General features: G+C 37.9%; 1 protein-coding gene across 1 annotated transcript in view; it reads right to left on the bottom strand.

Annotated features, from left to right (window-relative positions):
* The window catches only part of GPALPP1 (GPALPP motifs containing 1), a gene marked incomplete in the record, with an annotated part of 254,153 nt that overhangs the window by 132,685 nt on the left and 98,347 nt on the right, over window positions 1–23,121 (bottom strand). Inside the window, 1 exon segment of the mRNA XM_044071711.1 lies at window positions 20,783–20,891. Within this exon segment, the coding sequence (XP_043927646.1) occupies window positions 20,783–20,891 (109 nt within the window).

Raw genomic sequence — 23,121 nt, 5'->3', positions numbered from 1 at the left:
AACCCACCTTTTTCTTGGGTGGCTCAAGGGAATAAACTCTTCTGGACAGTGGAACCAAAGGATGCCCTGTTCCAGGAGGCCACATCTACTTTGTAATGAGTAATAAAGGCATGAGGGTTAACCCATGTAGCGGCAGCACAAACTGAATCCAATGGAAGTCTGGATTGAAAGGCAATGGAGGTAGGTAATGCTCTAGTTGAATGCCCTTTAACTTTTCCTGGTGGTTCTTTACTGTCTTTATTGTGTGAATCATAGATAAAAGGAGATTGTCTCAGTAAGCCATTTGGACAAGGTAACTTTTGAGATTGCCAAACCTTTTTTATTTTCTGAATAGGAGACAAACAATTGGTCTGACTTTCTGAATTTTTTGGTTCTATGCAAGTAAAAACACAACTGTCTATGCACATCCATTTGGTGGAGTTTATACTCTGCGTTGCTGACATATTTAGGAAAAAATACTGGTAATTCTATATTTTGGCTTAAATTTGCTTGAGAACAAACTTTCGGTAAGAAGAAAGGATTTATTCTGAGGGAGACTATCTTTGTGGAATATCAAATAAAGTGGATGGATAGACAAGGCTTGCAACTCTGATACTCTCCTGGCTGAAGTAATTGCTGTCAGGAAGAGTGTTTTCTAAGATAAAAATTTAAATGAACAAGATGATGCTGGTTCGAAAGGAGGCAGGGTTAAAGATCATACTAGATTGAGGTCCCAAGGAGGAGGAGGTTCTCTGAAGGGTGGTCTTGACAGAAAAGTACCCTTAAGGAAAGCTTTGTATAGTCTATGGGACATTAGACTAGATCCTGAGTCTCCCACATGATAATTAGAAATAGCAGCTAACTGAACACGAATAGTGTCTGCCACTGCTCCTTGATTAAAAGTTTGTCAAACATTCCAACATTGCAGTTATAGATGCTGTAAAAGGGATCTATAGGTTTTGTTAGCCCAACAAGAGAACCTCTTCCATTTACTTGCATAAAGTTTCCTAGTCGTCTCCTTGTGAGAGGAGAGTAGACTGTGACAAACTGCAGGGGATAATTCTGGAAGCCTGGCTAAAATTGGAAGTGGAGAAGCCAAGCTGTCAGCTTGAGGGTGTGGTGGGCTGGATGGAACATTCCTGACTGACGCATCAGAAGATCGGGCACTGGGTCCAGGATCCATGGGTTCTCCTGAAGGTGGGGCCAAAGAAAGGGGAACCAGATCGGAGAGGCCAGTATGGCGGAATGAGAATTAACCTGTGACGCAACAACTTTGCTTTCTGGATAACTTTTGGAATCAAGGGACAAGGTATAAAGAAGTCCCAGGGGCCAATCATGAACCAGTGCATCCCTCTGTGACTCTCCCGGAGGAGAGATTAGGGCAAAGTAGTTGCAGCATTTGGCATCGGAGAGAGTGGCAAAAAGGTCGCAGCAAGGCTGGCCCCATTTTAAAAAAATATGATTCGCAACTTCCTGATTGAGAGACCAAACTTGAGGCATGAGAATTGCTCTGCTTAGCCTGTCTGCTATAATGTTGGAATTCGCTGGGATATGCATTGCTGTTGGAAAGGATTGAGAAGATATTGCCTATTGCCAAACTCTCTGGGCCTCTGGACATAGGGGGTAGGGATCTGGTTCCCCCCTGTTTGTTGATGTACCATACCACCGACATTTTGCCTGTCTGAATTGCAATAGTCCCCGTGGGAAGAATGTTCTGAAATGCTTACAACGTCAGAAGCACCACCCTCATCTCTAGAACACTGATGTACAAATGGCACTTGTTTGTGCCTTTCGGCTTTTCCCAGTTAGGGGTTGCCACAGCGGAACTCCGGTCCGCTAATGATTGGTAGTGGATTTTTACGTACATGGTTACCAGCCCCAACGCATAACCTTCAACGAAGGGACGCCCCATTCACGTATGCCTCCACACAGAAGATGCTCTAGCTGAGAATCGAACGGGACAACATCTTGCTATGAGGCAACAATGCTACCGCAGCACCACCACCGCATGATCTTTCCAAATCTCTTGGACCGTCTGTCCCAGATAATGCCCCCCACCACCCTACATGGGACACATCTGTGGTTACTGTAGCGACATGTTGGGGAATTATAAATGGTCTGCCCATTGTTACTGGAGTGGACTGAACCCACGAAAAGTAGGTCCTTCTTGCAGGAGTGCGTTACGAGGATCTTGTGAGACATGGCTAACTCCTGCATGGACCATTGAGTGAAGAGTAGCCACTACAATATTCGCATGGGAAGTAGTGTTATCACTGCCACAGAGCCAAGGACTTTGAGGACAAATCTTGCCGAGTAAGATAAACACTTGACTGCGCATCATCTGGATCCTTTCTAGAGGTAGTTTTACCAACATGTTGTTTGTATTTAAATCTGCACCAATGAAGGTAATATGCTGTGATGGCAACAGGGCAGATTTTTCTGCATTTATATTAATGCCTAGTTTTGAAAAGAGATGGATGGGGTAATCTCTTGCTTTGATTAGTAGCTGCTTGTGGTGGCAGTTAGGAGCCAGTCATCTAAGTATGGAAACACCTGGAATCCCTGACGTTTTAGATGAGCCGTGACTACTGCCATGCATTTGGCAAACACCCTGGGGGCTGTGGTGAGTCCAAAGTGCAGAACTCTGAACTGGTAATGATGGACTCCCAGCCGGAAGCGTAGAAATCTTCTTGTGCACCTGTCCATCTTTATGTGGTAGTACTCGTCTTGAAGATCTAACGAATACATCCAATTGGCTTTTCCCAGAAATGGGGAGTACAGACTGCAGTGTTACCATCCGACTTGTTTTACCTGCTGAGATCCAGTGTGGGTCTCCAGTCCCCTGTCTTTTTTGGAACTAAAAAGAAGTTTGAGTAAATTCCAGATCCTAGCTGGTTTGCAGGGACTTCTTGGATGACTCTTTCTAGCAATGTTTGGACATCTAGTGTTGCTTGATCCCTTTGACCGGGTGGAATGTCTGGGATAAACATTGACGGATGAGGTGGACAGTCTGGGATAACCATTGATGGATGAGGTGGACAGTGAAAGGGAACGTTGTAACTCGTGGATATAATGGACTGTACCCATTTGTCTTGAGTCAAATTTAGCCAGGTTTCTGGGTACAGTGATAGTCTTCCCAACTGCCTCCATAGGTGGACAGGCGGGCCTTCTTTCAAGAGCGCTGGAAGGGCCTACCAGAGAACGTATCTCTGTTGCCCTGGTTATGAGGACCCCTCTGCCGGCATCTTCCATTATTTCCCCCCTCTGCCCCTGGGGGAAGGATCACCATGAGTGTCAGATAAGGCTCCCTTGGACTTACAGAACCACATTTTTCCGCTCTTTTGACCTTTTGGATAAGGTCTGGTAGGGGTGGAAAAATGGACTCCAATGGCAGACAAGAGTCTTACCATCTTGTTGGCTACTTGTGAAAGTTTTTCACTTTTGGCCCGAACAAGGACAAGCCATCAAAGGGAGTGTCAATAAAGGAAGATTGGAAGGGTTCAGCAAACTCGCAAAGGCACATCCAGGAAGGTCTATGAAGAGCTATTCCTGTGCCTGCTGCCCTGCTCGCTCCATCGGCTGCATAAGATATGAGGCGTATGGAAGAGTTAGAGATGGAGGTTAAGGTTGCAAGCTGGGAATTTACCTTATCCGATTAATTCTGGGCTGTAGCACCTTGTAGGGTATCTCCTAGCTCTTTTAGGAGATCCCACTGAAGTCGCGTGAAATGCGAAATAATTCAGCGATAGCAAGGTAAAGGCCACTGCGGAGAACATATGCTTCCCGTACCAGTCCATCGTACCAGTATCCTTGTTCAGTGGATGGACAGATACAGAAGTTTTGGCTAACTCCTTCTTTGTGGCCGCTGCCATCACCATTGCATCTACAGGAACCCCTTTTTTTAAATACTGCCTATCTTCCGGGGCTGTAATGAACTTTATTACGCCTCCTTGGAACAAGGTCCACACAGTCCGGAGAGTCCCACACCTTTCAACTCACCAAACCCAGGAGTGGGCCGAAAGGTGGAGAAACCAGAGAGATGGAGAGGTGACAGCCAATTGCCTCCAGGTATACAGACTCATCTTCAGAAGGGGAAAGGGACTTCCAGCCACCCCTCTGCTTAAGGATCTCCACGATGTCTGGAAAGGAGACATCCTCAGAGGGTGACCATGGGGACCCTTCTGAATCCTCTAAGTCAGTATCAGAAGTGACAGACTCAGGGGAGTCTATGTGCTTCTTCTTACAGTGTCTCTTCCGAGGAACCTCCTCAGGGGGATGCCCAGGGGTGATATCAGAAGAGGAGTATCCACTCATTGTGGCTTCCTGGGGCATTGGCTCTCTACTCTGTGGGTGATGGAGGGATAATGAAGAGGTGGACAATGGTCCCTTAGGGGGAAGACAGGTTGGAACCAAAGATGGAGTAGACTCCGTGGAGAGCACACACTGCATCACCTCGAAGGGACTGTGGTCCTGGGCTGAAAGAAACTCCAGCCCAGAGAGGCTGGGAGATCTCTGTGGCACAGAGGAGGATGGCTCTGAGACTGATGTGGGATCCGAACTCACCTGAGCCGAGGTGCCAAGTGGGAGAGCCAGTTCCAACAAGGATCCGACTCTACTCTCCCCCCTGGAGCTGACCAGGGAGTGTTAGCTCCAGGTCCCTCAATAGATGACAGGATCGAGGAAACCGGAGCAGATGTCAGAGCAGAGATATCAGTAGTGATTACTGGCTCCGGCAGATCCAGTACAACTTCTATACTCTCTGGCTCCAAACTCCGAGTCAGGGGAGGAATAGGTGTAACTCTAGGTACCATTGTCGGCTCCATGATCTGATGGGCTGGGCTCGAGAGAATTTCTGCTAGGGCCCGGGTCTGAAGCAACTTCTTCACTACCCTCTCCACATAATCGTCCAATAACCTGAAGGATCTAGAGAACTGACTAAGATTTGTGGCTACCTGCCACCGACTGTAATAAAGGAGATTGTGGCACTGAGCAAACAGGCTCCAAGGACGGTGACAGACTCCTTTTTCGGCTCCGCAATGTTTCCGATAAAGCAGATGGAACTGAGGGAGAACTATGTTTTTCAGGCCCGAGAACTTTCGGAACAGAGGAAGTAGCTACTTTGATGCTGCTTGTCGGCTCAGACACCGGAGCCGATGAAGCAGCCTTTTTAGAAGTATCCGATTTGGAGGTCTGATTGCCTTCATTCACTTTCAATAAGCCCCTTAAAATTAGCTTGTTTCTCTACTCCTGTAAGAGCCTGGCGCTAAAACTATGGAAGATGGAGCAGGAATCTTGGAGCTGGAGTGGTCCAAGACAGTACACACAACTAGTGTGTCCATCAGTTATGGACATATTTTGAGTGCAGGAATCGCACTTTTTAAATCCTGACTTATGTTCCTTAGTTAGTTCTTTCGACATATTTCACTAGAAGGAAAAAAACACACTATAGCCATAAACAAAAAATTACAAGACTTAACACAGTAATAGAAAAAGATAGTAAGAAAGGAAGTTTTTGTATTTAAATTTTTTTTTTTTTGGAGAAGAGAAGGAAAAAAGAGAAGTCTCCAAGTTAAACGACCATCTCCTCCACCAGAGGAAACGTCTCGGACTTAAAACGGTGACTCCTAAGAGGGGAAGAGAAATAACAGAAGGGACAAGAATCCTCCAATTAAAATGGATTCTTAAAGAGACAAGGAAAAACAGCCACAAAGGGAAAAAATTACCAAGTTTAAGAGAAAAAAAAATTAGCACAAGGCTATTACTATAAAACTAATAGGTTATAAGAGATAGTATAGAGAAGATCAATAGTATTAAGGTATAAAATATAAAACTTTTACAAGCCTGAGCCAGTGAAGACAATCCCGAAGCTTCAAGCGGCAAATGAAATCTGGGGAACAGCCGCTATGCATCATTGGATAGGACTCAGCCTCGAGCCACTAGAAGCTCTCGAGCTTTAGTATACGGCAGAGTCAGAGCAGAGTTTTGGCTCAGAACCCAACCAGCAAGAATGAAGGTGAGATGGGGCAACATAACATCATTCATTTTCATCAGGCTTTTATAGTCAATAAGTAAAATATATTACAAAAGAGGAACTGAGCCTTCTCTATGAGGCTATTACTGCAGTCAAATGACCAAAATGTGGGATAATATCTAGACCAAAACCAAACATAGCTATGGTAAAAAGAGAAGTACATATGTTAAGTGAGAATAATTTACTTAAGGTGGCTCAGGCAGGTGGTTACAGGAACATATTTGATTACAGAGGTAATGAGACTTGAGTGCAATTTTAAATGCTTTTACAGAGTGTATTTGCGTACTAGAGTTGGGCAGAGAATGGTGAAGGAATAAAGGTTTGTCCTGCACGCTTGCTGAATTTTGATATGCTTAGTAGATGTTTGAGGACCTAAGGTTTCGGTTTGGAATGTATGTTTGTAGCACAGTCTGAAAAGAGCAGCAGTAATTAGGGTTATATAGAAATTTGTGAGTGAGAGTTAGTTGGGTATACAGTAAATAGTGGGAATAATCTAGCCAATTTATGGTTTATATGGCTAGGCAATGATGGGCCCCGAGTTGGCATGTTGGCAGCAAATCTTGCTGTTTTGCAGTAGAAGGACTGTACTTTATTCCTAAGAGATGCATGTAGGTTAGTGAAAATAGGGCTACCATAGAGGAGGGAAGAGAGGAGAAGACTGTTGGCCAGTTTTAATAGTGGACATATCTAAATAAAGTTTATGCCTTTAGAGCTTACGTCTTTTTTTTGATTATGGTGTGAATATGATTTTCAAAGGAGATTTTGTCATCAGTTATGATGCCTAAAAGTTTTGATGTTTTACACATTCAATTTTTGTACTGTTTTATGAGAAAATGTTGAAGGACAACAATGGGATTCTATTATTAAATGCTCAACTACTCTGTCTTTTTTCTCCCCCTATTTACTGTCCCTGCTATGAATAAACAACATTACAGCATTTAAAATATTTTAAATTGACTTTCTCCTCACTAGGACAGTATCTTACTGTACTGTGTTGGTTTCACTTTCAAAAAAAACTTTTGTCCTGCCTGGAAAAGTCTCCAATTCAATTATGTCATCAAGGCCACTGGATGTAGGTAGTTTTCTGGCCATTTCCCTCCCCAAACTGACATCAATACTTCCGTCCTAAAAACCCACCCATGCTGTGATGTCGCAGCTCCCTAGTACCCATACAGAAATTAAAGGGTAGAACAAGGTAACAGTACACGAGTCAAGTCTCTTGCTGTGAACTGTCAATCAAAGTAGGTAACAGCTCAAATTACCCTTAGCACTTTGACAGCTAAGGAAGTAAGGTGTGAAGGGGTATGGGAGATGAGTCAAAGTAGTACAAATTCAGGCTTCACAAAAGACTGCAGTTTAGCCATTCTAAAAAGAAGCAGCATTAAAAAGCACTTTGAAAGTTTGTTCTGTGGCATTTGCACTGTTTGTGTTTTAAGTAGTCATTGAACGGCAGGAAATGTTACTTAAAACTAAATGAAAGACAGCAGTGTATGTATGTAAAATCAGTGCAGTGACAGGAGCTTTAGGAAGAGAGGACTGTGACAATTTTTTTTTTTTTTTTTTTTTTTTTTTTTTACAGACAAGCACTGAATTATAGGATAACTAGAGGCAGACTAAACAATCAGAATTACTTCAAGATGCCAGATCGCATGTGATCAGACTCAGAAATTAAATATAAAATTTAAAAACCTGTAAATAGTCCGAGTGGTGTTAAAATGTAGGAAACACCAAACCATGATGAAATAAACAAGTTTGTTTGAGTCTATGGGTGCGGTTCTCCTTTAAAGTCCTGAGTTAGAGGTATGGAAAATATATTAAGAGTTTTGTTTTCTTTGGATCAAGTAGAATCTGTGCATTATTTAGCCAGGATTTGATAGATGTAAAGGCTTTTTGTGTTAAGTTTTGGAGATCTAGCAGGTTGTTAGCGAAAGTGATTATCTTAGAATTGTCAGCGTATTGAATGAGAGTACTATGATGGGATGCTTTATGAAGACTGCTAATGAATATATTAAAAAGTAGCGGTCCTAGAATGGATACCTGGGGAACTCCAGTTTTATCTGTGAGATATTCAGATCGAGTGTTTTGCCATTTGACAGATTGTTTCCTGAAGGTAGTCAGAAAACCAGGTCAATGCATGTGAGGAACAGTTTAACAATTCAAGTTGTAATAATAGTTTAGGGTGAGATAGCGTATCACAAATGAAGGTAGTCAGAAAACCAGGCCAATGCATGTGAGGAACAGTTTAACAATTCAAGTTGTAATAATAGTTTAGGGTGAGATAGCGTATCACAAGCCTTACATAGGTACAGTAAGATAACTTAAGTTAGAAGTCCAGCCATCATCCAAGGATTTATTAATGGTGTTGGTAAAAGACAGCAAAGCTGTGGTTGTGCCGAGGGCTGGGTGAAAACCATGTTGGGTGGGAGCAAGCAGGTTATTATTGGAGAGATGTTTTAGCAATTGAGCATTCTACACTTTTCTAGGATTTTGGATAGAGAACAGCGTATGGAAATAGGCCGGTAATTTGAGAGATCACTGGTGTTACCACCTTTATGTAAGGGAGTAATAATCGATTTTACCAAAGTTCTAGAACATGTGTTTTCAGAGATAGATAAACAGACGAGTATGCTAACAGGGTATGCTATAACATCAGCAGCAAGTTTTAGGTATTCTGCTGGAAGTCTGTCAGCAGAGGGAGAGCATGGTTTTAGTTAGTTAGAAGTTTATACACTAGGGAGGTAGGCACTGGTTGTAAAGCAAAAGCTGGTGTGGATGGAGTATTACTTGAGTTTTCATCTGTTGGGGGGATATACGTTTGCCTTGAGAAAAGAAAGGTCTGTGTTGCTTTCTGAACTATCTGAAACAGTATTAGTTTGTGTACAGAAATCATTGACAAGTTTCTGAATTGTTACAATGAAGAGATTGTAAAAGGCTTGGGCAATCTCTTGTGGGTTTTTATCAGGAGATGAAGTAGGTTTTTGCTGAATTCCAGGACTGAGTAGTAAGGAAAAAGACTTCCAGAAATATTTGGGATTATTGTGTTGAGAACTTAAATTGTGCAGAGAATTTTTTTTAAATCAGAAATGACTAGCTTTTTGACACGGTTACAAAGTTGTTTGTATTTTATTTCATTTTATGGAGTTCTATTTTTATGCCATGCTTTCCAGGCTCGGTCCCAGGTAATGAGTATTTGTTTAGTATGTTTAGTTAGCCAAAGGGCATGGTTATGCTAGATTCTTCTAGCTCACATGGGGGCAAGACTATTGAGAGTATTGAGAAAGATGTTGTTAAAGTAGATTACTGCTTCATCCAGAGGAAGTATTTTAATTGGGTACCAGTTGTGGGCATTTAAAGTGTCTATAAATACCTTTTGACTAAACTGGGAAAGGTTTTGAGTTGTTCTGTATTAGTGGGCTTTGGCTACTTGTGTGTGGACTTAATGGGTAAAGGCAGGTAGGTGGCCACTAGAGATACTTGGGAAGCTTCCTGACTGGGTGTAATTATGAGGGTACGAGAGGAGTATCCAGTCTAGGGTTGATTCAATTTGGTAAGTATACGAGTGGGATCTGTTGAGTTGTGTAAAAATACAAGTTTATACTATTTGTTGGGGCGTCTGTTATGAAAGTTGGTTGCCAATTAATGTTGGTATCACCCCAAAAGATAGCTTCATTTGAAATATTTTGGGTTGTCCAGCCTAGAAGGTCTTCTAGTATTGGTATGTTTTGCCCTGGAGAATGTAAAGTACAACAATGTTAACTTGTTTTCTGTTATATGTAGCATTGCTGGTAATAGTTCTTAATCTGTAGCATTGCTGGTAAAAGTTCTATGTTTCCAAAGACTGGAACAGGTCTGGATAAAAGTGTGAGAATTAAGGAGTTACGGTAAATTATTGTGACTCTGCCACCTTTTTTGTGGATACAATTATTTCTAAGAATATTGTATCCTGGAGGGATAATTTGGGTATCCAATATATGTGGTTTCAACAACGTTTCTGTGCTTGAAATTCAGTGGCTTTGTTACAGATACTTTGCATGTTAATTGTTGTAATGTAAAGGTTATGGGTATTAGTGGTGTGGGCGTGTGGTGGATAACCGACTGGTCTTGGATTGAGATGGATTAGTTTACTGCATGGAAAAAACAAGGAAATAGGAGGACTGTGTCCAGGGTTATCTATGCTGTAAACTGCTCTGTCCATTATCTCAATTTGTTTGAGCATTGATATTACATGGGACAATCCCTTGTCTGTCGTACTGGGTTGTTAACAAAACTTTAAACCAGATAAAACTGCAAACCCGATATGACAGAAATACAACAAGGACTTGATTCTGACTGACCTAGTACAGACTGATCCACTGACCTAGTACAGACTGATCCACCTCTCCACCAATGAAGAGCAAAGAAAGAAGTTTAAATGGAAAGCCGCACATGCTCCTCTAGCTTGGTTTTATTAGTATGAATACTATTGTTGACTGGGGCAGTGTAGAGTAAATTCTGTAGGAGCTAAGCATTGACTGTAGCCTTTTGGACTGAGTAGGAGCTAAGCTTTGGCTCTACCCTTTTAGGCTTGCTTTAAGGAATAGGTTTTGACTCTGTAAAAGACACCTAGTTTTTGATTATTTTTTTATGACACTGGATATAGGAAAGTAAAAATTTTAATTTATTGTCCAGGGTAACTTTGAGGAAATTGGTATTTGGGACATCATCCAGGATAATATTGTTGGAAGAGGTAATAGAATAATCAGTTGAGTGCGACTGAAATGGATCCAAGTAGAAAGTGCATGACTTTTGTCTTTTTAGTAACAAGTAGTAGGTCATGTTTTCACAGCTAGAGTTCGAGTGAAGAATACAACTACTGGATTTTGGCTTGCAGTTCGTTCTTTACACGAAATTTTCACCCCTTAGACCTCTGTTAGGAAATGTACATTTAATACTGAAAATAGATAATCAGGTAGTTTGGAGTATGTGTGCACTTTGATACTGGGTGTCACTATCACGAACTTAAAAAAAGGATTGTTCAATATACATTTGCCAATACATCAACAGCTTGGTATCTCTCCAAACTGTTGACAAGTAACTAAATATAAATTATTCCACCTAGAACAAAACTACAGCTTGTGTCTTGGTGCACCATGAACAGAAAATGATTTTCATATTAAACATTACAGGGCTGACTAGCTAACTAGTTTACTTACTTATTTTCATATATTAACATTCCCTGTGTCTTCTTTTCAAACTACTGTAACATAATTAGCACTATTACTGACAGCACGTCAAAGAACCCAATGCAAAGAACTGTACAACCTAAGGTTTGAATATTTGACAGCATCAGAGATTTGTGCACAGTTGAAGAAAAACTACATTAAGTTAGGAAATTGTTCAAGCAAGGAAAATATGAACAATATTAAAATACTCTTGCCTGTTAGACTAGCAATGAACAGATTTGCCCAGCTGTGTATATCCTCTTTTTATGAGGAAGGAGGTACATAAAAAGTGAAGTATGTGAAGTAATCTTAAAACATTCAGATTTTGTTAACCTCTGAAGTTACAATTTGTTCCCAGTATAGCAATACAGAGGATATAGAAACTCAAGAAAGAACTCCAAGGAAGGACATTAATACCCTTCCACTAGAAGTAAAGCCATCCTATCTGAAATATATGTCAGGAATAGCACAATCTACACTCTGAAATGCTAAAGGATTTTGAATGCCAAGTTAATAAGCATAAACCTGTGTGACGTATGATGAGAATACTTCACTAATACTACTATGTAAACTTTTCAGGATATTATTTTATCACAATTAGAGTTAAATTTATCCTGCCACACAGAGTCAGTGTAGTCTCAATAACATTCTAAATCAACACTCTTATGAAACCCACAGTGTGGAACAGTCTGGAGATCCGTTGGCAGTCCTTAGAAAATTATAATAAAACAACAGCGTACCTCGGCAGACTTACAGACTGCAATCATTTTTGGTATTTCAGTCAGTTCAAGATAAGCTCTTTCACTCCTTAATTGTTAGTAGAACTTTAACAGATCTATTAACTGTGTGCCTTTCAAACTCATTTAAATATGAAACTTCATAACCAAATGATCAAGTCACACCAATCAAATTAAGTATACAATCTAAATGCGTATAAACAATTAAATCTATAAAAGAACTTACTGACAACAAAATATAAAATAGTAATTTTTTTAATTAAAATCAAATGTTGAATATGGATAAGCTTATTGGGTTAAATGAATGTATCGGTTTCTAAAAATATTTATCATGCACTTCTTTGCATTCTAGAATACTGAAAAGATCGCCACCAAGATTAATATTAAATAACTGATCAAGGACAAAAAAAAAAACTGAACTTTTTTAAAAGGAACACAAATTAAGGCATGCTTAAGCTAATACACTATTAAGATGTTTGTTTTTAATAACCAATGTGTGCTCATAAATCCTCTCTGCCACTTTCCTATTAGTTTTATCTATACAGAATGCTAGACAGGAGACACAATAAGCTAAATATACTACATCTTCAGATTTACACATATATCTTGCTAACAGCATTTACTTGGCCTGAAGTTTTCAGAACTATTGAAAAAATGTTTGATATAAATCAACATTGCTTACATGACTGGCAACTATAAGTGCCAAATGGTCCAATATTACCAGGAATTATTTTCAAGTTATTTGTTTTATTAAAAAAGATAAACCTATATGTTTTTTGTATGTAAAACTGGGGGTGTTAACAATTATTTGGAACAAATCATGACTACCTAGATCAATACTCCAGTTATTGCTAATAATGTTCTTGATATACTGCATACCTGAACTGACAGGTAAAGCAAAAGAATTCTGGAATGTTATATGTTCTACGTTTTTAACTTTAACCTTGAACCCACTTAATAAAATGGGTGGAAATTTGTCACATTTGCTTACAATATCATCAGCAATGGTATGCAGTCTATTAATGGGGTATGCACGACCAATGAATTAGATAAATTGATTGACTTATTTATCTAAAAAAATTATCACCAATTAACTGCATAACCATATAAATTGTCCTCTTACTATATTCTATTTCATGAAATGTGGGTGCAAACTAGAAAAGTGTAAATAATTATTTACAAATGCTGGCTTATGACACAATTTATGAAATATTTAGTTGGTAGTATCCATACTAATTATCAAATCCAAAAAGTTCACTGATAAACAATGGGCACTAATCGTAAACTTCAAAAATTTAGTACTACAATTTATAGCTGTAAAAATATCTGAAAATCTTTCAATGTACTGTTCCAGATAAAAATCAAATCATCTATGTATCAGTTATAAAAGCCAACATGAAATAATTGTTTAGTCAAAAAGTCATGCTCCCACCAAGCCATCACTAGATTTGCATAAAAGTGTGCCTTTATATCACCCATAGCAACTCCTTTCTTTTGCTTGATACATTTCATCTTGGAACATAAAAAAATTAGTAAGCAACAAATCCAACAAACAGATTGTATTAGTTTGACTACTATTTATGGATGTGAACCTGCTTAAAACATATGTACAAACTCGGTACCTGTTTCCCAAACAATAGCTGTATATAAAGAAATTACATCCATGGTAATTAACAGTTTCACTTCCTAGAAAACAAAAATGCATCAAACCCATGAGTCTTGTAGATAATGTTGTCATGGTTGTACAGTAGGATTTAGGATATAATCCAAATATACTACTATAAATTCAGTTTTACTATTATGTGCAGAAACAATAAGTCTGGAAGGAGGATTGTTGATGTCTTTATAAATTTTAGGAATGTCAAAAATGACACCTTAGGATAATCATTTTTTTAAAAATTCATTAATTTTACAGTCAACAAATCCTTGTGTCATAAGATCTAATATAATTATATCTATTCAGTAAATAATGCAAAGTATTTGGGTACCAATTTATAACAAGTTTCATCTGATAACATATTAAACATATAATCACTGTATTTTTTAGTATACATCAGAACAATACTAGTTCCTTTATCAGCCTGCATAATTCTTAACTGCCTATTATTTTTATTTAAGGCAGTATATTCAGACTTGTTGTGTCTTTCGGCTTTTCCCGGTTAGGGGTCGCCACAGTGTAACTCCGGTCCGCTAATGATTGGCAGTTGACTTTTACGTGCTGAGTTGCCAGCCCTAACACACAACCTTCAACGAAGGTACGCCCATTCACGCACATCTCCACGCAGAAGACGCTCTAGCTGAGAGTCGAACTGGTCAGCGTCTTACTGTGAGGCGACAACGCTACCGCAGCACCACCACCGCGGATCAAGGTAGTATATTCAGACTGACAAATTAAATTCCTTAGTGACTTTTTTACTATTTGAGACTTTACAATCATTAATGCAGGCTTCTGAAAACACGTTTGAAATGCTGTGTAAGATAGGATTATACGTGCGTCTTTTTTGCAAAATATTTACATTACTGTTATTAAATTTTTTTAACGTCTTGTAAAATACATTTTAAATTTAATTTTCTGACAGATAATTTAAAACCCACAAGTAACTGTGTAACATTTGCCAGTTTGGCTGGAATAAAAGAAAATCCTTTATCTAATAGATTTAACAGCTCAGCTAATAACTGTTCAGAACTAAGACTGTTCACAACTTATTGCGAAAACAGGATAAGTTAATTTCTTCTGCATCATCCTCTTCCTCTGGTCTTCGATTTGTTCCAAGTTCTGGTAGATCAGTGTGTCCTCCGATTTAAGGCAGGTGATGAAAATCTGTAGCATTTGATCTTTGCAGATTAGTAGTCAAAGGTGGAAATTCCTGGTTACGGTCATCAAGATTGGCTGCAAAACCTTGTAAACTGACTACATTAGCATGAACAAAATTGCTCCACTTGCCCTCTTCTACTTTATTATGACTGAATAAAGGTAATAGTTATGCTGAGTTACTATTATAGCTGTCAGCATCATTTTTTTCTGTTCGCACAATATGATGGTTGCAACATGTCTTAATTTTGGCTGGAATTTTATCGTATAAGACAGCCCAATGTCAAAAAAGCATTACTTTTAATTCCGTCAAGATCCGTAACAATTTTACACAAGCTTTCTATTTTCACTGTAGTGTGTTCTATCAAATGTGTTAATAACACTAACCCAGTGTTATTAAAAAGTTCAACCAAAGATTGATGCATTTTGTCGTGCTTAGTAATGCCACTGGAGAATTTAAAAATACATAAACCTTTATATGACTTTGTTTGATTTGTACACAGTGATCAAGATAATTTTCAGCTTCTAAACATTTTAGCTTGAGCAATTTCAATTCCAAATCACAGATTTGCGATTTGCACTCAGTCTCTTACATCTCTTGCTGACCTGATTGCAACGCCGCATTATGGGTTAACAGTACTTTGAATAAGATGCTCAATTCTATTTGCTGGATCGGCTAACAATGTCTTGTCTGCTGAATCACTAAACATCGTGGTTGATTGATTAACAAATGTATAGAGTAGCTACTGTGTTTTCGCTAAACTATCTGTAAGCAATTGACTTAAAGACTATGAAATCAGTTGGAACTATATGCAAGGATAAATCAAGTTAGTGTCTTCATTGGGAATTGAATAAGGAGAGTTCTTCACTGAGACCATGTCCAGAATGCTGAAATGCTGAAAACTAAGTTAACAATAAAACAGCAGCATATTTTGGCACACTTTAAAACTAAAAAAAAAACTAGATAAGTGCCAAGTCACAATAAGAACATGGACTGCAATAATAATTTTATTTTTATTTTACATTTGTTGACCGGGATAGTCCGAATGGATGCATGCCCATTTTCAGCAGAGGCCCGGGGAGAAAAGCTCCAAGGCTAAGCAGATACAGCATTACATAATACCAGCATTACATATTACAAACAGACTATTTACAGAGATTACATAAGTAAGCAAGTTAAACAAGTTCCACAGGTTACAGTTAATCCTGAGCACAAGTCAGGATTAAATTAAATTACACAGTAAACTGGTTAGCAGATTTTTTACACATTCTAGAGATAGTTAAGCCAGGCTTGATACATCGACATAGCCAGTTAAGTGACAAATGTTGTTTGAGTCAAGTTTTAAATTGACCTAAAGTGGAAAGTAAGGTAATATCAGTTGGAAGAGAGTTCCAGGATCTACTTACAGAGTTTGCAAAGAGAGAATCACCGGCTGTGTTATTAATTTTGCTAGTCTGAATTAGTAGTTTGCTAGAGGATCGAAGTGGTCTAGGATTGTTACAGGGGGTGATAATATTTTTAAGTGCAGGAGTATTGTCCGGATTATAGAGGATTTTATAGGCCTTAATCAGTTGGTTATACTGGATTAGGCTGGGTAGTTCAAGCCACCCAAGCTGATTTTGATGTGTCCTAAAAGGCAGCCCAATGGCAAACCTGGCAATGTTGTTGTAGCAAACTGAGAGTTTAAGGACAGTCTTGTTTAAATTTGAGAGTAGAGGGGATGCATACAGAAGGGTTGAAAGAAGGTGAGAGCGAGCTATGGCAATTTTAGCTGGAGGGGTTAGGAAGGCTTTTATTCTGTAAAGTGACCCTAGTTTTTTATTGATGGTTTTGACAATTTGGTTAACATGTAGGTCAAATTTTAGATTATTGTCTATGATGACACCTAATAGCTTTGTAGAGGGGTCAGGGGAGATTATTGTGCCATCATTTGATTTTTATGGTAAAGGTGAAAGCTGTAGACCTACAGGTTGGTGAAAATAACAGCATTTTAGTTTTTTTTGGGATTTAGGATCAGACTATGTTCAGAAAGCCAGTTTTCTATCGTATTAAAGGTGGTCTGGGTAGCTGACCATAACTCTACTGGAGATGTGGCTGAGCAAATCAGAATAGAGTCATCAGCATATTGGATACAGCTGACTTTTGGGATGAGAGTATAAAGGTAGTTAATGAAGATAGAGAACAGCAAGGGCCCTAATATAGAGCCTTGTGGTACTCCAAGGGTGTTAGGTAGAAGGTTAGAGAGTTTGTTCTGCCAGAGGACAGCCTGCTGTCGACCATTCAGGTAGGATTGAAACCATTGAAGGGCTCTAGTATCTAGACAGAATGTTTGCAGGGTGTGGATTAAATGTTGGTGATCAACCATATTGAATGCCTTGGAAAGATCCAAGAAGAAGGCTGAGGATATATAATTATTGTTGCGATTATGGTTTATGGTGTTGGTAAAGGCTAGGAGGGCTGAAGTAGTGCTGTGATGAGGACGGAAGCCATGCTGAGTGTCTGCCATAAGGTGATTCTGGATTAGGTGGTGCATGAGTTGTCTATGAATACATTTTTCCATAATCTTTGCAAGTGGAGAGAGTATAGCTATTGGCCTATAATTGGAGAATTCAGTAGAGCTGCCTCCTTTGCGAAGTGGGATTACATAGGATATTTTCCAGATGGTGGGAATTTTAGCTTTTACTATGGTTCGATTGATTAGTATTGAGACAGGGTAAGCAATAGCATCAGCTGATTTTTGTAGGTACTCGGCAGGGAGTTGATCAGCAGAAAGTGTAGTGGGTTTTAATTTTTTGATCAAGGTACGGATAAATGAAGTGGCGACTGGTTGGAAGCTGAACGCGAGTAGGTTTCTAGGGTTGCTACTTTCAGGACCAGGGGAGCTAGGAGGTAGTTGGCTAGCTAGGGCTTGAATTGTCTCAGTAAATAAATAAGTTAAAACTGTCAGAAACATCTTCAGGGATTTTATCAATAGTAGCAGCAGGGATAGGGGTTGAAGTTTGTCCAGGATGTAGTGGATTATTTAAACCTGCCCAAAACTTCTGAGGATTATTTTGATTTACTGTCTGTAAATTACAGTAGTATTGTTTTTTGTCTTGTAAAATTGATTTTTTGGTTTCGCTCCTGGATTGCCTGTATTTAATGTGATGTTGAGGGTCTTTAGAAGAACGTCATAAAGCCCATGCTTTGTTTTTAAGGGTAATTTTGAGTTTAGACTCTTTAGAAAACCATGGCACAGTTTTTGCCTTAGTTTTGTTTGAATAAACTCAGTGAAATATCAAAAAGTAAGACAAGTGCTTTCATTCTTTAAATTATTAGTATAACTTCATCAGATCTACTGTGTGCATTTCAAGCGCATTTAAACAAGAAACGTCATAACCACATGAACAAATTAAAACTTAAATGTACATAAACAATTAAATCTGTAAAAAGACCTTACTGACAACAAAATATAAAATATTAAATCTTTGAATTTTTTAAAAATCATTCGATACCGATACATTCATTAACCCAGGAAGCTTACTGGCATCCAAGAATTTGTGCCAGTGCACTTCTTTGTATTCCAGCTTACTGAAAAGATCACCACCACAATTAACATTAAATAATTGATCAAAGACTAAATAAACTGAACATTTTAAAAGGAACAAAATTTAAGGCATGCTTAGCTAACTAACCATATAAATTGTCCTCTTACTATATTCCATTTCATGAAATTTGATGCATACTAGAAAAGTGTAAAATAAAACTTGACTATGATACATTTGTTTTGTAGTATCCATATTAATTATCAAATCCAAAAAGTTCACTGATAATCCTCTGCACTAACTGTAAACTACAAAAAAATTAGTACCATCATTTATAGCTTTAATTTTTTTTTTTAGTCAGTTAGACAATATAGGGAAAACTGTGGAGGTTTCTCCATTGTTTACAGTATGAAGGGGACTGCGTGTTAAGAAGCTGTTTGAACATAATGTTGGCCAAAACTACAACTGAGGTAAATGGGGAACTTTTAGATGTGGTCTCTGTAATACTTGCATGTTTTTGTTAAATACCAACAGGGTTATAAATATTAGCTCTATGTTTTATTGTACTTGTCACTCCAAGTGTATTGTTTATGCAGTTATTTGTCAGAAATGTGCTTGTTTCTATACTGGAAAAATTAAACTGGGTTTTTAAGGACAGGATAAGGGAACATATTTATAAGTGTTGCTAAAAATGACCTTTACAGTGCCGTACCGCCCTGTCTAAACACATTTCTGAATTTTCTGTGCATTTTTTTTTTTATTTTTCGGTATGGAAAATTTCACGACCTAGCCCACTAAGTGGCATAGTGGACTTTTTTTTTGAGGTTTGTGAATTATTCCTGGCAAAGAAAAACAAATACAGAGGTTAATTCTGGTTGAAATGACAAAATCTCTATTAACTGTTTAGTTAAGGTAAAATCTTTAGGGCTTATATGAGGTTTTATTTGAGCTGTACCTTTATTTTAAAGCTTGTAATATTAATGTAATGTTTTTTTTAACGTTTTAACTTTGTCTTTTTGTTTTTTTCGTGATGTGTCACGTGATTAATGATATCATGTATTTAAACTGAGTTGGTGTGCTGATTTGCTATTGTGATGAAGTTTCACATTTGAAACTAAACTGAGTTGGTGTGTTGATTTGCTATTGTGATGAAGTTTCACATTTGAAACTAAACTGCACAATTAAAGTAGTATATTTATCTTGATTTGTCTGGTACTTTTCTTGGATTGTTGTACAGTGTCCCTCCCAGTTTGTATTTTCAGTGGTGTGCTCCATTTGCTTTTAGTTTCTGGTTTATGGTAGGATTCATGTTACTTGTTTGCTATTGTCTGTGACAGCTGAATTAAGTAGTAATCAGTTCTATGTCAGAGGTTAACTAAACCATTAGAATGGAAGAACCTCATGGATTAGATACAGGAAATGGGGGGATAGATAGTCTTAAGAAGGTTTACATGGTCACGATTAACCTCAAAGGTTATAGATATGACATCTGTTAAGCTTTCGCAGATGGCTGGATAACTCAAGGCAATCAATTAGAATTAAAATGTTGCCCGCAATGCAAAATTTTTTCAGTTGGCAATATTTTTCTTTGCAAGTCTTTTTAAATGACTGTCACTGCTGGATAAAAACATGCAAAGTGATGAAAGATACTATTCCTGTAAACACAATGGACCATTGTTACATTGCCTTCTTTCAGGCCTGGTTTTGGAAATTTACACTGCTACCGTGGCACATATGTATTTTTTGTCTCCAAGATGAGAACTTTAATGACTATATGAAATATTCAGGATACCACCAAGTCTTTTATATAATTCACTACAAAAAAACAAAAAAAAAAGAATCTGAAGTCTAAATGGCCATGGAGCTATATTTAAATCATTCTCATAATAAAATGCCTCTTTTGCATGTTTGGGGTCTTCATTAACAGGAGATAATGCAAGCATGGACTGCTACATTTAACTGCTCATTAATTTTGGGGATTAAAAGTATTTCTGCATTAACTATTTGTTAAGCAAGTTTTGTGTTTTACAGTAAAGTGACATAATAAAAAGGCTGGAAAGTGGACCTGTCAGACATAATGATCTTCGGTTTATCTTCCTTAAAACAAAGGGCTGAACAAGATTAAGTAATACAGACTGGAAATGGATCTTGTCCAGTACTGTTACAACCCTGGCAAAAGCTATCTATACTCATTCCAATCAAAGTTCATCTGCAAGACAGAGTTCAGGACATTACCGATTAAAGGAATGTATTTAATCTTTCAATATTAACCTCTGCTTAAATTAAAATTTAAGACCATTTAACAGACTAAACAGACTGTGCTACTGAAATGCCCACTTCAGGACATACTTATTAACATGACAGGCTTCTACACATACACACAAAAACACCAATCATAGTGCAATAATGCCATCACAATGAACACAATAAATCCTTTTTAAATCTGCACACTGATTTCATTTTGAACTTCACTGTACATTTTAAAAATGTAACACACCTTTTCAGTATATCCTTGTAACAATGCAGCCTCAGTGAAAGTGCTACTCTTTCCCAAATCTGGTTCTGATTTCTTGAATCCTGGTGGTAAGGCAGGACCTATAACAGGTCTCAACAGAAGAACAGAGAGTTAGATTTAACCACTTCTTTAAAATATTTTTGAAGCATGTAACACAGGTAAACCATACAAATATATGAAAAGTTAAAAAGCATGAATGCTTCACAGTTAAACTGTTTTGGTTTGACATTTTGTTATTAATTTTGTATACACACATTTAAAAACTAAATTCCATTGCAAATTACAATATAAAACACTTTTACAATGTAAAGAATGTCAATGTTTTTTATATTTTGCGATTAACATTTCTAAATTATTGCAGCAACCAAATGCAGTTTGACTACTTTATGGACTTCTTACTGCTGAAAAACTATTGTAAAATGATACCAGCCCCAATTCTGGTACCACCGTAGGATCACTGTCATTATCCTAACTGGATCACCAAGTCAATTACTGAGACACAACAATTCATTTTTAATTACTGCATTACCCATTACATTTACAGAACATATTACTAAATAATATTAATATATAAATAAATCGATATAAAGTTTAGAATATACACACAGTTAATATACAATCTCTTGTGTCTGAGAATATTTACAAAATCTTATGCAAAGCAGTTTGGCTCCACAAAGGGGTGATACATTTTCCTAGTAACATCCATGTAACGTCTGACATTGAAATCAAATTAGATTATACTGAAAAAGAACTACACAAACTGGGAATGAACAAAGCACAGGGAGAAGATGGAATGTACAATAATGACCTGGGGATAATTCAGCATGAGCTTACAGTACCACTACATCAGTTATTCAAAACGTAACTTAAATATGGGGAGATTCTTCAAGATGGGTGACATAAGCACCTGTTAATCTACCTTTAAGGGAGAGGGGGAGTCACCCCAGAATCATACAGGCCTGTAAGTCTACCTTCTTGGTGTAGAAAAATAATGGAGGTTGTTTTGGATACATTATTGTCCGAACTGGAAAGGTTGGGACTTGAAACCATACATCAGCACGTGTATGTTTGAAATAGATCTATTACCACCTGTAACATGATGTTCTATCACAATATAATAGCAGCTATGAATGAAACATGTTGTGGTGTAATTTTTATACATTTAACTTCAGCATTTGATAGGGTCGTGCACAAAACACTGATCAATAAATTAGAACAACTAGGTATTTGTGTACTTTTGATAACATGGATAGCTATATGGCTTACAAATGGGACACAGCCGGTATCATACAGCAACTGGTCAGTTGAAATTCCAGGTTACATTCACGGTGTCCCAAAGGGGTCTGTCCTAGGCCCATACTTGTTTAGACTGCATCTTTCAAATCTATCCTATTCATCTGAGATGTTATGCAGTCTTTGTGCAGATTACTAAAAAACAGGCAAACTGATCACGTGTTACAGATCTGCAAAAGAACTTACCTAAATTGACCACTTGGGCAAAAGGAGGATAATATGCTACTAAATAAATCAAAATTACAGCATGAGATTTTGGAGACAAATTAAAAGGTGAATATTTAGTATAACACACAGTTGTTGAAACTAAAGATTCATTTAAGCACCTGGGTATACGAGTGATCCAGCTTTTGAATTTTTGTAATCATGTCAACCAACTGGTTAGTTACAGAACTATAGGTTGTATCAAATTATTTATAAAGTCAAGGAAGTCAGAAATGACGAAATCATTGTGTGTTAGTTACATTAAACCCAAACTTGAATATGGAAACTTACACCAAAACAAGCACAAGTAAATTAGAAAGAGTACAATATGCCAAGGGCATCCATGAATGTGAAAATCTGTTAAGAAAGACATCAACTTGTACAGTATCTCACACATATATTTAAGAGGAGACCATATTCAGGTAAATAGGACATTTACAGAAAACTCTCTCTGGAAATGTTTGGAATTATCAAAAAGTAGTAGAGAAAGGTGAGGTGTCTCAATCTATGTTAGCAACAAACATACCTCCAGGCTGGTTAAACATGACAAGGAGATCATCCACGTGCAAGTCACCATTTACAAGTTCCCTCACCATATTATGGCTAGTCACCATCTCAACTCAACTCCTAAATTCACTAGAGGCACTCACTATCCAATCACCCTATTTATAAGTGACTAACTAATCCTCTATACACTGAGAAACTTATGCTGCCTCAAACTCATACACACACAATGCTTCCTGGACTTAAACAGAATCACCCTGGAACAGAAAGTGCACTCTCCAGCCAGAGGATCAAACATACTGGATCTGGTGCTCACTAAC

Source organism: Protopterus annectens, chromosome 5.part0, assembly GCF_019279795.1.
Source record: "Protopterus annectens isolate FY-2018-M chromosome 5.part0, PAN1.0, whole genome shotgun sequence".
Taxonomy (NCBI): Eukaryota; Metazoa; Chordata; order Ceratodontiformes; family Protopteridae; genus Protopterus; species Protopterus annectens.
The sequence above is the reverse complement of the archived record's forward strand: the minus strand, read 5'-3'. Positions and strand labels throughout refer to the sequence as shown.